Here is a 13,943-nt window from a genome sequence, read left to right on the forward strand (position 1 = left end):
AAAGTTTGGGAACCAGAATGTCCGTGACGCACGTGAACGCAGCAGCAGCAGCTCGCAGCATCTAGTGGCCGCAGGACGGAACAACAGCTGGCAGGCGGTTATTTCCAGCGTCTCCGGTGCAGCAGCAGCATCAGCTCAGCTCCAGGTCTGCGCGGACCCCGCAGCCTGCTGGTTTCTGGGCCCGTCACGCGCACCACGGGCGGCCATGAGCGCCTGACGCCCTCTCCACGTCCACGTCCACAGCGCGTGCGGCTGAATCTGCGTCTGCAGCGGAGCATCTGAGCGCTGCAGCGGACATGCCGGGCCTGCTGCTCCTCACCGTGGCTGGTGAGTGGCGTTTCTGAGCCAGGAGCGACCGAGTGAGTCAGTGGTTTTACGGGCTGCGCAGGGAATCTAGGAGGTTCGTGTTTGACGTTCACGGGCGTCTCACGGAGCGCCGGGACTCCGCAGGGAGCTGAATGTGCGCTGGTTCTGCGCCCCGCAGTGCTGCAGCGTCGGCCCGGTATTAATGGGGATGTTGTGAGTCAGGGTGAAACCGACGCAGCGGCTTTTAATGAGGCGTCCGCGGTCAGACGTGGGGAAACGTGGCTCTGGCAGCGCTTCACGCAACACACGCACACACTGCAGTCTGCCACGCACAGGACCAGACGTGAAGCATCGGCATCATCACGAGTTACTTTTCTATATCGATTTCCTGTAAAACCACAGGCTTGATTATATTGTGTAACATCTAATGCTCCAACGCTGCCATGTTCTATTTACAACGCAAATGGGAAAACGTTTGTGAACTGATGTTTGACTGAGGATGAAATCAGTCATTTAAATCTACATATAAATGTAAAAAGATATATTTATTATTCAGTTTCAGAATTTGATTAATGTCCTTTGAATCTGGCTGCTATAATCTCAGACCTCCAGACTGTTTTAAGGGGGTTTCATCCAGCTCAACTTAAGCTGATTGGGGGCAGAGGGGGCTTTAGGACGACCCCCGACTCCTGAGCCATCGGTGCAAAGACATGAAACCACCATTCAACAACTGAAGGGCTGTTTGCTCTTTCTGAGTCATTCTCTACTTTAAAAACAGAGCTACTGGTCATGACATGAAGGCAAACGCCTGTAGAGCTGAAACCTCCAGCCACAGGTTCATTAACAGGATAAACAGCAGCAAGCAAAGATTTGATGAGTCAGCGACAATGATTCATTTTCCTCGTTAGCTTCTATAATTCTTGAAGAATTTTCTGCTTCCGGTCGCGTCCCCGGCGTCTCAGCCGGGTTCAGGTTGGAGGCGATCTCTCCTCCAGCACCCGCTGCCTGGACCCGCTGGACCCGCTGGACCCGCTGGACCCGCTGGACCCGCTGGGCCTTATCTGCGTTGAGCAGATGAGGATGAACCCGGTCCGGTCCCTGCGGCCGGACGGACGCTGAAGGCGCTTCTGAAGTAATTACGCTGCACAGGTCACGGTGAAGCTGTGGTGCGTGAGGCTGACGTCTGCTGCAGATTCAGTCTATCAGTCGGCAGCAATTAGTCGCTGCTGTGATTTAAAAGCTCCTTAAATGCTTCACTGCTGGTGTTCGGGGAGTTTGTCCCCCTCAGACATGAGGGTCAGTGAATGAAACACCTGAAGGCAGGGTTCAGCCTTCAGACCAACCCGTCCTGGAGCTGGAACCAGAACCTGGGATGTGTGATCCCCGACTATGGTGTAAAAAGCTGATTGACCTGTGGGTGTAGCTGCGTGATGGACCCTCACTCCTCCGGTGAAGGGACTGAAGGCTTCCAGTCTCTCTGATGCAGCCGCCTGCATTCGTTCTGCAGGATCTCCCCCTTGGGTGCAGGACACAATAACACTGCATCACCAAACCTGATTTAAAGAGCGAGCTGAAGCCACATCTGCACACGCAGCAAATCCTAAAGTCTCTGTGGACTTTTCATCAGCGCTGCAGAGATCAATGAGACGCGCGTGTTTATGCTGACGCGTTCGCTGTCATCTCCCAATAACTAGGAAACGGGACCGAGCTCATGCTCCTTTAGAGAAGGTTCTGCTCTGACGCCTGCAGGATGTGTCACACCTCTGTCTGAGGTTTGTGCAGCATCCGCAGACCTTCTCTCTCTATCTGCCTCCTGCTGCTCGTCCCCCCGTCCTGAACGTCCCTCTGTCCATAACGTTCCTCTGTCCATAACGTCCCCGTCCTGAACGTCCCCCTGTTCATAACGTCCCTCTGTCCTGAACGTTCCTCTGTCTTTCTCTGTGAAGCTGCTGTCTGTGCATTGATCCTCAGACGCCACTGGTGTTTAAAGCGAGAATAATTTATAAGTCTGATAAAAAGTTGAATTTATTCATAGGTTCTGTAGTGAATGAGAGCCTCGAGCTGAACTGAGTTCCTCCTCCTTTTAAAGAGACTGGGCCCAAACTCAAAGATGGCTCTGCTGTTGTTGCTGACGCACCCGTGGACCTTCGTGGCCTCAGGCTGTGACGGGTCGGAGCTTAACCGTTGGACGCCAGCGTAATCTGCTCAGTCAGACGACCATCTGTGGTCCAGACAGAGACCGGACCCTGGGCTCCGTCTCAGACGGAGTGATTAGTGAGGGACGAGCACTGGAAGCGACGCTGTTTCCTTCCATTTGTCACTGCTGTGTGTGTGTTTGTTCCTGTTCAGCTGTTCAGCCATCGCTGATCAATGTCTCTCTTTGCTGCAGCGCTTCTCGTGAGCTGCGACGCCTTCAGACTTGTCTCGTCACAGCGCGTCATTCCCTTCAATCCTCCGCCGGGCCGTCTGCTCCAGGATGAAGTCCGGCCACATTTCATCCAGGAGTTGGTCAGAAGCAAACGCCACTCGCTCCACGCGTTGGTGCGAGCGCAGCCTCACCTGGTGCACGACGTGGGCTGGACGGAGATTCACGAGAGCCGCTCCCAGAGTGAGATGGACCCGGTCAACTCGTCCCAGTTGAACCCGGCCACCAGCCAGGACGTAGCCAGGACCCGCGCTGCTGCTTTGGATGAGAACAAAGGTGTGGAGGACGAGATGGAGGTGAGGACAGGTTGTTTGTGGAGCAAATCCCAGTTACTTTAGCAACAAGGCCTGAACATGTCATCTGGTTCACATTTCAGCGCATGGTCCATCTGGTGGTTCCTCAGGATGCTGAGAGCTACAGGGAACATCCTGGTACCGCTGAGTCAGACACAGAACTTCTCAGTGGACCGGGAGCAGGCGATGCCTCCCAGGAGGCCTCAGGCTTCTATGGGACGGACACGGAGGACCGGGACAGAGGTGAGGAGGGGGGAGAGGAGAGAGAGAGACGAGGAGGAGAGGACGAGTGGGAGAGAGACATCCGGGAGGACAGAGAGAGGCTGGGGGAGGAGGACGGGGGAGGAACCGATGCCCACCACCCGGATCCCCTGGAGCTCAACCACACGACTCCAGATCTGGATGCTCTGATTGGTTTGTGGACTTTACTCTGCAGGTTGTGGTGAATGAGTGAATGCATCCTGAGCTGCAGACGGGTCTCTGAGTCTGTGTTCTGGTCGCAGGCTACAGTCCAGCTCTGCATCCATCCAACGCCTCAGCGTCTGAGGAGCCGGAGCGGCGTGTTCCTCCGGTCATGGAGGTGAGCACGGGTTCACTGCTGTTTCCTCCTGTACTGTTGAAGTGGTCGTGCTCATCAGTGGACGAATGAGTCAGTGCAGAGACATGACGAGTTCTCTGCACTGACTCATCTGAGATGATCCAGGGCTCAGACCAACCAGACTCTCACTGACTTATTCCCTTCACATCTGCAGGTTAATGATAAACGCAGCATTGAGGTGCTGAGCTGTGGCTGAGGTTCATCCTCAGGAGACGCTGACTGTGGGGCTTTCTTGCAGCTCGGGGCTTTGCAGAGGGAGCTGTGGGAGGCGGAGGGTGAGGAGGAGGCTCATTCCAGCGGCTACGGAGCTCATCACTCCAACACTACGTCTGCTGCTGTAACCGCGTCTACCGCCGCTGCGTCCGAGGAGCCTGTGGGAACGGCCACACCTGAGACGGACACCGGCACCGACTTCGGGCTGCTGCGAAGTTCTACAAAAGGTTCCTAAAAGCCGCGCTGGCTCCTGTTTGGTCTTTAGTGCAGATGCTTTCGTTCAAACGCTTGTCTGCTGCAGAGGAGACGGAGGACGAGGAGATGGAGCGGGAGGAGGATGACGAGGAGACGGGCACCGGACTGTTTACCCACAATCCCACGGTGCCAGAGGTTGGCGTGGCTCCCAGCAGAGAGCCCCTGCAGCCCAGCGTGGAGGAGGAGGGGGGCGACGGAGAGCATGGGCCAAACGGTGGGTGAGGCTGCAGCGCTGCATCCACTCAGAGCTTTAAAGCCAGGAGCCACTGACAGCTCTTCTGTCTGGTTTCCTGTCAAGTCGTTCGAGTGCAGGACAGAAGCCGAGAGCGGACGAGGATCCGGCACATCGTCCCGCTCACCACCAACCCCTCCCCCACCGTCGGCTTCAGCGACCCGTCCTGGGATCGGCCGTCCCTGCAGACCCAGAGGTCAGAGGTCAGAGGCGGGGGCGTGACGGAGGTCATCCTAGCGGACAACGGTTTGGACGAGCTGGAGGAGGCGCAGCAGGTACCTGACGCTGGGGCTGATGCTGATGCAGATGCAGATGCAGACGCCGACGCCGACGCCGACGCCGACGCTGACGCTGACGCTGGGGCTGGGGCTGACGCTGACGCCGACGCAGACGCCGACGCCGACGCAGACGCCGACGCCGATGCAGACGCTGATGCAGATGCTGACGCAGACGCTGATGCAGATGCAGACGCTGACGCCGACGCAGACGCCGACGCAGACGCCGACGCAGACGCCGACGCAGACGCCGACGCAGACGCCGACGCAGACGCTGATGCAGATGCAGACGCTGATGCTGACGCGGACGCGGACGCGGACGCGGACGCTGATGCAGATGCAGACGCTGATGCTGATGCTGATGCTGACGCTGACGCTGACGCTGATGCAGATGCAGACGCTGATGCTGATGCTGACTCCTGCTGCTCCTCTACAGCCGCTCATGCGCTTGTGTGTGTGTGCTTTCTTAAGGTGGTGTGTGTCGACTGGAGCGAACTGGCTGGACGCGGTTACGTCGTCCTCAACATGAGCAAAAACCTCAACTGTGTACGTAAAAAAGTTGTATTAATGCTGCAGCAGTTTCACTGTGTGTGTTTGTTAGAATCGAGTTAGAATCATTCCACAATCGGACTCTGTCACAACTGGAAAACAAGGGCTGAAGGACTTTGGTTTTATAAACTCAACTCGTGGAGGTCGTCTGCTTTAGTTTGGATGAGGAAGTAATGGAGAGTCTGTTGCCAAGGCAACGACGCAGCACAATGACCTTGTGTTTGTTGTGGCTTTGCTCCTCTGGACTCCTCTCCTCCTGCTCCTTGAGTTGGTTCTGTGAATGCATTTATGTTTTAAATTCCTTAGTTTGGGTCCTAACTGTGTGTGTGTGTGTGTGTGTGTATCTGTGTGGTGTGTGTGTGCGTGGTGTTTGTGTGTGTGTGTGTGTGTGTGTGTGTGTGTGGTGTGGTGTGTGTTGGGTGTGTGTGTGTGTGTGTTGTGTGTCTGTGTCTGTATCTGTGTGTGTGTTTGTGTGTATCTGTGTGTGTGTGTGTTTGTGTGTATCTGTGTGTGTGTGTGTGCGTGCGTGTGTGTGTGTGTGTATCTGTGTATCTGTGGGTGTGTGTATGTGTGTGTGTGTGTGTGTGTGTGTGTGTGTGTGTGTGTGTGTGTGTGTGTATCTGTGTGTGTGTGTGTGTGTGTGTGTGTGTGTGTGTGTGTGTGTGTGTGTATCTGCGTGTGTGTGTGGCAGGAGGAGTTCCGTGCAGACCAGGGCGTCCGCTTGCTGAAGGTCATGGAGCGTGTGTTTGCGAGGCGCATGAACAGCCCTGAGGGGTCGTGGGTGCTTTACCTCAGCAAACCGACGCACCAGCAGCACCAGCTGCTGATGAACGTGGCGTCGGAGCACGGTACCAGAACGCACGCTTCACTGGGCCTCATTTGCACCAGCAGAGATGCTGACACGGGACACGTGTGTTGTGTCTTCCAGGAGTGATCGCTACCAAAGACGTGCTGGGGATGCTGGGAGAAATCAGGAAGACTTTAAACAGGGTTCGTACGTGCAGTAAAATGGAACCGCGCTGTTTTTCTCTTGGCAGCAGATGCTTTGATTGATCCAAACACAAACCTGATCAACCAGCTGATCAGGTGACATCACCGTAGTGTGAGTCAGGGTCTGCTCCAGTTCACAGTTCTACCAGGAACCAGGACGTGTTAGTCTGTGCTCTGACCTCCTGCCACTGTGACGACATGAGGACGAACAAACGTCCTCTAACTCTTCACGTGTCCGTGTTCAGGTTGGAATCCAGAACTACAGCGCAGCCGGAACCTGTCAGTCCCGTCCCAGTCAGACGCGCAGCGACTACGGCAAGCTGTTCGTGGTTCTGGTGATCATCGGCTCCGTGTGCATGGTCATCATCACGTCTGGCTTCATCTACATCTGCTGGCAGCGACGTCTGCCTGCGACTAAAACCACGGTGGGTGAACGCGCTGCATGACACGACCCGCCGCACACGCGCCTTTAATCCTCTCTGTTCCTGCAGTTTCGTGCGGAGGAGCTTCACTTCGTGGAAAACGGTTGCCACGACAACCCCACGCTGGACGTGACCAACGACAGCCAGCCTGAGATGCAGCAGAAGAAGCCGAGCACCAACGGCCTCGCGGGGGGAGGAGGGGGAGGCAGGGAGGACGGCAGCCGCTGGCAGGTGAGGGGTGGAGGCGAAGCCGAGCGCTTCGATGGAAAAGGGCAGCAGCATCACGTCTCATGTCTTTATCCAGGTGTTTGTCAATCAAGCAGCGACGGAGGAGGAAGAGGAGGAGCAGGACACACATCTCTGATGACGAAGAGGAAAAGGAGAAAGAAGAGGAAGATGGAAACATGCTGAAAGGGAGTTAAGACACTTGGAAGGTATAAAGTTGAGTGGTCAGAGTCAAACTAGGGTTGAGCTCAGCAGCAGGAGGAGTCCTTGGTTTCACCTTCAAGAAATGGAGGAAATCTCATTTTCTAATTCAAATCTGAACCTTCTGGGACGTCAGCCTTTAAACCCACAGCCAGCGCTGGTCTTCACTCAGTAGATGCGTCTTTGTGCCTTACGCTTTAGCTTGTAGCTCCCACACACAACTTTAATGTGTGAATGTAAAGGAACAGTCAAACGTGTGACGCCCAACACGCCCCAATAACACATAGAATAACAGTAGAAGACACTAGAATGTAGGAGTCAAAGCTGAGTTTGCCCTCGTGCTTCTTTGTACATGTGGTTCGGACTCCGCTGCATTTTTAGCAGCTATAAAGTTACTGTAGAAACTTATATTTTGAATAAACCAGTATATGATAATGTGTTAATATAAAACTACCCACGAGTATAAAAACTGTCTGCATCAGTAAAGGTCCATCAACAGATTAGTGGATTATTAAAATGATCCCACCGTGTCCGTGTTTGGTGACAGCAGCGACTCCTCTTAGCTGCTCCTCTGAACCAACTGGACGCCTTCAGCAACGGGAACGCACGGCTTCGGCGCTTTGTTGATTCCTCCTGGAAATAGCGCTGATGATCAGTGAAATGCTGCATCCTGTTCAGTGTATCGCGTACTACAGTGACTGACATATCTCTATTTCGCTTATAGGAATGGTTGCACCTGCTGAGGATGTTACGTGTACAACAAGTCATGTGATTGCTGTACTTGTGTGCTGCTGTTAGCCTAACGCGCTTTTTGCTATAGTCTTGGAATGGCTGCTGTGTGCTCCTGGATCGGTCCTGAGGCAAGCGGCTCAGGCTGTTTTTGGTGTCAAGCGCTGGCGCCCGGTGGTGCAGGGCTGGGGTCACGTCGAGCTGCTACAAGCATGTCTGCGTTACCGTGGTCTCCTTCACTTTGACTCACTGTCGTCCTGATGCCGTGTCCGGCTCACGCTTTAATCCACGAGCCCCTGAAGTCAGTACAGAACCATTTATGGGCCATGTTCAGGCGCTGCAGTCACGTTGGAGTTCACACGGTCAGGGTTGAATTCATCGAATATTGAGAAGACACCAAACTGTTGTCTCATCACAGATCAGTGCTCTCTGACTAAAGAGACACCTTAACATTGCTCCATGTGTTGGTTTGATTTTATTGTTGTATTTGTTGCTGCAGCTGTCACTCTTTAACATTGTCCATCTGCATTTCATCCAGATGTTGCCTGTTTTTCCTCGATGTACCAATACTGTATATGGCTTCACTATAAACTGTGCTGATTAACTGCTAAGCAGCTTTATGGACTCAAAACACACTAGTGTCCGAGCTGATTAACTAATATTACTGCCTGCTATTGTAGATGAAATGTTTCTGAAAGCACAAGATGCCGGCAGGACACCGTTTTCTTGTCATCCAGATCAGCATGAAGCTTCCAGTCCTGCAGCGAGCACCCACATAACACAAAATACAGCTGCTGTCGGCTTTTGTTTGCTGAGAGCCTCAACTAGAAAGTTTGCTTTTTGTTGCTAGAAATAAAAGGAATGCGTTCTGATAAGTGAATCAGCTGTAGCAAAATAAAAACAAACTACACACAAATAACTTGTTGTTTGTAAAAAAGGAAGATATTTAGTTTCCTGGTGAGATTTTTAGCCAGCATTTTGAAGTTTCATTTCAGGTGTTTTTATTGTTTTGTTTAGTTGTATTTATTGTTTTTTACATGTATTTTTATGCATTTTGATCGCATATTTTCTGTCACTCTTTTTGGTTGTCAGTGTAATAAGGTAAATGTGTCAATAAAATTTTGAAAAAAAGAGTCCCTCGTCTTTTCCTCTTAACTTAAAGAGGTAAATGGGTTTGTATGAAAAATCAATAAATAGAAGGATTATGTTAATTTGATTTCCATTACATTCAAAAAAATGGAAGGAAAAAAAATGCAATGTAATAGTGACATACTAAATCCAGCAATATAATACGATAAAAGTGTAATAATAATACAAATGTATAATGTTAAGTCGTGTACACAGGATCGGTCTGTCCTCGCCTCGAGGAAGTTCATTTTGTTCAGGCGGTTGTCAGTCGTCTAAATCTCGGCTGTGAACCAGGGGTCCTTTAGGCTAACGCTAATGCTCGTCAGCTAGCAGCTAAGTACGTACGCAGTCGTTTGTTGAGATGGAGATGGTGGATTGTGTGCGCTGACGATGAGCCACAACGATGTTAGGTTCGTTGAATTTACACGTTTACACTTCATACACATACGCCAAATTCTAGGTTATTTGCATCGTTTGTATTATTTTGCCACAAATGTTCAAAATCTCTCTTTCACGCTAATTTAGCTAGCTTGGGTTGTCTGGAAACAATACAAATTATTTCTAGTGTATTTTTTTAACTAATGGTTCAATCGCTGTTCGTCTCTAGTTGTCGCCTTCTAAATGTTAAAATATTTGCTATCAAATCAAGATCGATGGGTACAATGGTATTTTGTTTGGTGACAGCTAACGTTGAAACAATTTACCTTTAGAACTGGTGCACGTTGCTAGCGATCGTTACCATCTCCTACTCAATGGTTTAGTAAAGTCGACAGTAACTATCTGTAAGTGTAACGTGCACATACTAATTATACAGCGACGCCAGACTCTAGAATGAGTGTGCTTTGCTTTCAGTGTCCACCTGGCACCGTCACGTAAAGCAGATTCTGAGTGGTGTTTGGTTTTAGCTAACGTTAGCCTTAGTGCGTCAGGCGGAGAATGCACAAACATTAGGCAGACAACGCTGGGATGGGTGTCACGAGCACCAGGACCGAATACCGCCTGAATATGAAGGTGTTTGGGGACACAACTCATCTCAATGTTAGCCGGTAGCGCGTTTAACGAGCGTCAGGCCGACGAGGCCAAGGTTGGCCACTTCACTCGCTGTTTCTCGTAAGACAACACGATGGACCGATGGGAATGCGTCAGGATCTGCTGGACAGTTACTGCTTTTGTCCTCAGCCTGTCGCAGCACGTTTCCTCGGTGTCCTTTCATCCGAACCTTGGAGCAGATGGTGACACCGGTTGCTTTGACTTGTAGACAACTCGTTTTAAATCGTTCTTGTAGCTGCCACGTATCCGTATGGCAGCGTGGGGCTGCCTGGTGCGTAGCTAGTTAGCATAGAAGCTAAAGCTAGACCCCGAGCTTCAGGCCCTTAGGAGGAACTTTTCTGTGTTTGTGTTTTATTAAATGTGCCCCACACGAAGCCCCGCAAACACAGACTGATCTAACAACATGACACCTCCACATGTTAAATGCGCTCTCACATGAAAGACGTAACGAAAACTAAAACCCCACAACTGATAAACTGCTCATCAGCGATTGCTACGGAATAATGTGAGGCCAAATACTTCATCAATATAAAGTCATAGGAAAAAGGAAATGATAAAAGTAGCAACATGTGATATGACGGAGGCTTTTGGCTGTGGTCTAAAGAATTTAAAAGTAGCCTCTGTTTCTATGTTGCTGTTATATTTCCTTGATGCGCTCCACTTGTTTTTTTAATACCTATAAAATAACGTCGGTTGGTTTAAGCCTGTCGTTAAAGGAAGGTTTTCGTTTTGTTTTCCTGGGTTAGTTCATGGCTCAAAGCCAAGACAGCTGCTTGTAGACAACCTGCATCTGGCTACTAAATATGACAAACTACACGGCCGCTGGTGTTTTGTTTCCAGTCTGAACCAGTAGCAGCTCAATGCTGGCTTTTTAAATATCTCTCGGTAAATGTTGTGTAACTGCTGATTGAACAAACACACTTTACTTTAGGCTCTTGGAATTTATGATGGGTGTGGACAGAACAACTGGAAAAATGTGATGAACATAATTTGTAGTTGCGACTCCGGTTCGACCGGGCTCATTTCTTTTCCTTCTGTCTTGTGCTCCAGGGATGACCTGACGACAGCATCACCTGGTGTCTTTGACCTGCATCACCACAACTCTGTTGGATAGGACAGACCTCCTGCATCCTGCAGTCTGTTGTGGCTCGTGTCTGCCTCCTTTAAAGCAACCTGTAGTTGAGCTCTGTCAGCACCACTGTCTCTGAACCTCCTCCAGTAAAGACACGATGTATTGCCTGCAGTGGCTGCTCCCTGTGCTGCTCATCCCCAAGCCGCTGAACCCTGCGCTGTGGTTCAACCACTCCATGTTTATGGGTTTCTACCTGCTGAGCTTCCTGCTAGAGAGGAAGCCCTGCACCATCTGTGCCTTGGTCTTCCTGGCTGCCCTGTTCCTCATCTGCTATAGCTGTTGGGGCAACTGCTTTCTCTACCACTGCCACTGCCAGGACGCCGCACTGCCAGACACCGCCCACGACCCAGCGATTGTTGGGACCTAGGAGGGAAAGACAGGGAGATACCAGAGTGGGAGGAGGAAGGGTCCGAAGGTTTACGTGGCATCGCTGAAGAATTACTTACTTGCTGTAAGAAGGGAGGGACTGCACTTTGGGGGTGGGAGACCAGTGATCTGCAAAACTGCTGGAGGGGAATATCCCTGAGAATAGAGAGGAAGAGAAGAGCCCGCTTTGTAGGGTCATGGCTGCTCGTTTGCCATTCTGTAAGCGACTGAGGGGGAGGAGGGGGTGACAGGCAGGCGGGGATCAAAACGATGAGTGAGGGACGGAGAAAACAACTTTGCTTGAATGAAAACTAGACAATATGTCACCACTGTGTTTCAGTATTCAGATTTCTTTGGCCCTTGGCTTGTTTACGTCAACAAAACAGATTCACGTTTTCCCAAACCCTTCTTTGTTATGTTGAGTGGAAATGTCTTCATGTCAAGCTGCCGACATTCACCAAACCCCAGTGAAATCAGCAGATGCAGGTTTCCTGACAGCCGTGATTCTCCTCCATTCTCACACTTGAGGAACTTTAACTGCTGCGTGGCGCTGAGTCGTGTTTACACGTGCAACCGGATCAAACTCACCATTTTGGCTCCACGCGCAATGCTACCGTCAACAAGGAGAGAACACTGACACTGGGAAATCCATCAACATGCTGTGAAAACCCCGCGCTCATCGCATCATCAAACACCTGAGGTGTAACAAAGCTGAGAAACTGTCCTGTTGGTACTCGCCATGCTGTGCAGCTGCCTCCTCCTCATCTCCTCCTTCTCGCCGTGAATGTCTCTGACTGCCGCAATCATGAGCTGATCCTTTAGGCCGGTTGTTTTTTTTCTCCTGCATGGGTTAGTTCATTAAGTTTAAATTTTAATTAATTAAAATGAAATGCTGAAAGTTTCCAAAGGGTAAAGATGTGTGGAAGAGACTTCCTGTGTATGATAGGTGTTCATTGTTTCGTGATCATGGCCGGCTGAGAAGCGTAGATGTGGTGACACACAGGGAAACGATAACGGCCTCAGACGTGGTGGCGTCAAGTTTGAAGGCGTGTCGGGAAACGCAGACGTTTCCTGATGTCACCACTGCAAGTGTCTGCTCAGCTGTCAGTCACCGGTTAAGGTGTTCATGCTCTGTTCCATTTGGTGTGTGTGTGCGTGTGGTGTGTGTGTTGCAGTGCTAAACCTGCTCACTGCTTTGGTTTTAATTTAAATAAAGTTTCTCCTCTAGTTAAACTGTGTCATTTAGTTTGTTTGGTGTTTTTAATAATTCACTTTTTTCTCCTCATCCTCCTGGTCCTCAAGGTGAGAAAGTTTTAAAATGCACATTGATCAAAAAAGCTCTTACCTGTGAGACATATATGACCAGATTTAGTAATTTGGTTGAGCATCAGAAGTTAATGTGCTGAGTGGGTTCCTGAACGCAGCGCTGCACCTGGTGGCTTCTCACCTGCCAACTCCAATCAGTGCAGCAGGAAGGAGAAGGTCCGGGTCAGGGCTGCTCAATCCTGGTCCTGCTAGCTTTCCAACTCTCCCTGTCCCGGCTACTACCGGTTACTTCGACCAGGCGTGTTTACCCTGTCAGCAGCTTCCTCACACACCTGATCCAGGCAACAGCCAGGAGAGTTGGAAAACCAGCAGGACGGTGGCTCTGGAGGAGCAGGGTTCAGCCCTGGTCCAGGTGGTTGGTATTAGATCTGTGTTTAAATGTTGGATCTCTGCAGAGAAGTGATGTGAATGTGACCCCAACGTGATAACGGAGCTTGAACTGGACGGTCAGAGGGTGAACCAGAAGTGTAACTTAACTTTCATCCTGTGTTTTATTTAGCTTGAAGTCAAATGTGTTTGAGTAGAACAAAAAAACTACAGTATTTGGGTTCAAACAACCCATGGAGTAGAATCCAAACTCCGTTAAGACCCGGCTCTGGGACTGATTTTATTGGGAGAAGTCTCTGGGCTTCGAACCTGCTGGGTTCTAAGCGTGGAGTGGTGACAGACAGAACAATGAGCTGCTCCTCCACAAGAGGGCGATGTCGCGTTACGCTCCACAGCTCGGGGTCAAACTCAAACAGTCCCTTCCTGGTTTTACAACTCTCCCTTCGCCGGAACCTGCTGATTACCTTGATCAGGTGTGTTGAGGTCACTCAGCAGCTGGATGAGCCAACCGACACATGTTGAAGGTGATCCGCCGGAGACCGGCCCTCGGGAACCGCAGTTTGACACCTCTGTGAAAAGATCTGACACGTTCAGTCACAAAACAGGCCCAGGTTTAAGTAAACTGAAAATAGAGTTTCATTATATTTCAATTGACCTTTGTGACGTTTTGATTTGGTGCCTTGTCATTTTTTTGGGTGGAAAATTTTTGCAGATTCAAAAAGGTTGGGAAACACTGGTTTACAGATAATTTCTTGTTCGTCCACTGAGTCTGTAGGAGAGAGTGCTCCATTTCCTGACGCTGATTGTAGAGCATTTTCATTATGGGTCGACTGAGGGAGCACCAAAGCAAAAGCCCCATTGGACTTCACAGCTTTTTATTTTATTTATTTAAAAAGATTCC

At 50.5% G+C, this 13,943-nt stretch overlaps 2 protein-coding genes across 2 annotated transcripts; both read left to right on the plus strand.

Annotated features, from left to right (window-relative positions):
• The first annotated feature begins 76 nt into the window (after window positions 1-76).
• On the plus strand, window positions 77-8,846 carry podxl2 (podocalyxin-like 2). The gene is made up of 13 exons (XM_029151175.2): window positions 77-327; window positions 2,696-3,027; window positions 3,108-3,438; window positions 3,528-3,604; window positions 3,861-4,062; window positions 4,137-4,304; window positions 4,389-4,597; window positions 5,069-5,143; window positions 5,838-5,994; window positions 6,075-6,136; window positions 6,382-6,561; window positions 6,628-6,789; window positions 6,863-8,846. Exons 1-13 carry the CDS (start codon window positions 297-299, stop codon window positions 6,920-6,922), a joined length of 2,046 nt encoding a protein of 681 aa, XP_029007008.1. The 5' UTR covers window positions 77-296; the 3' UTR covers window positions 6,923-8,846.
• A 246-nt stretch (window positions 8,847-9,092) lies between these two features.
• blcap (bladder cancer associated protein) lies at window positions 9,093-12,616 on the plus strand. Its single transcript, XM_029151936.3, has 2 exons — window positions 9,093-9,251; window positions 10,942-12,616. Exon 2 carries the CDS (start codon window positions 11,121-11,123, stop codon window positions 11,388-11,390), a length of 270 nt encoding a protein of 89 aa, XP_029007769.2. The 5' UTR covers window positions 9,093-9,251; window positions 10,942-11,120; the 3' UTR covers window positions 11,391-12,616.
• Window positions 12,617-13,943: the final 1,327 nt, after the last annotated feature.

Source organism: Betta splendens, chromosome 5, assembly GCF_900634795.4.
Source record: "Betta splendens chromosome 5, fBetSpl5.4, whole genome shotgun sequence".
In the NCBI taxonomy this organism is placed as follows: domain Eukaryota; kingdom Metazoa; phylum Chordata; class Actinopteri; order Anabantiformes; family Osphronemidae; genus Betta; species Betta splendens.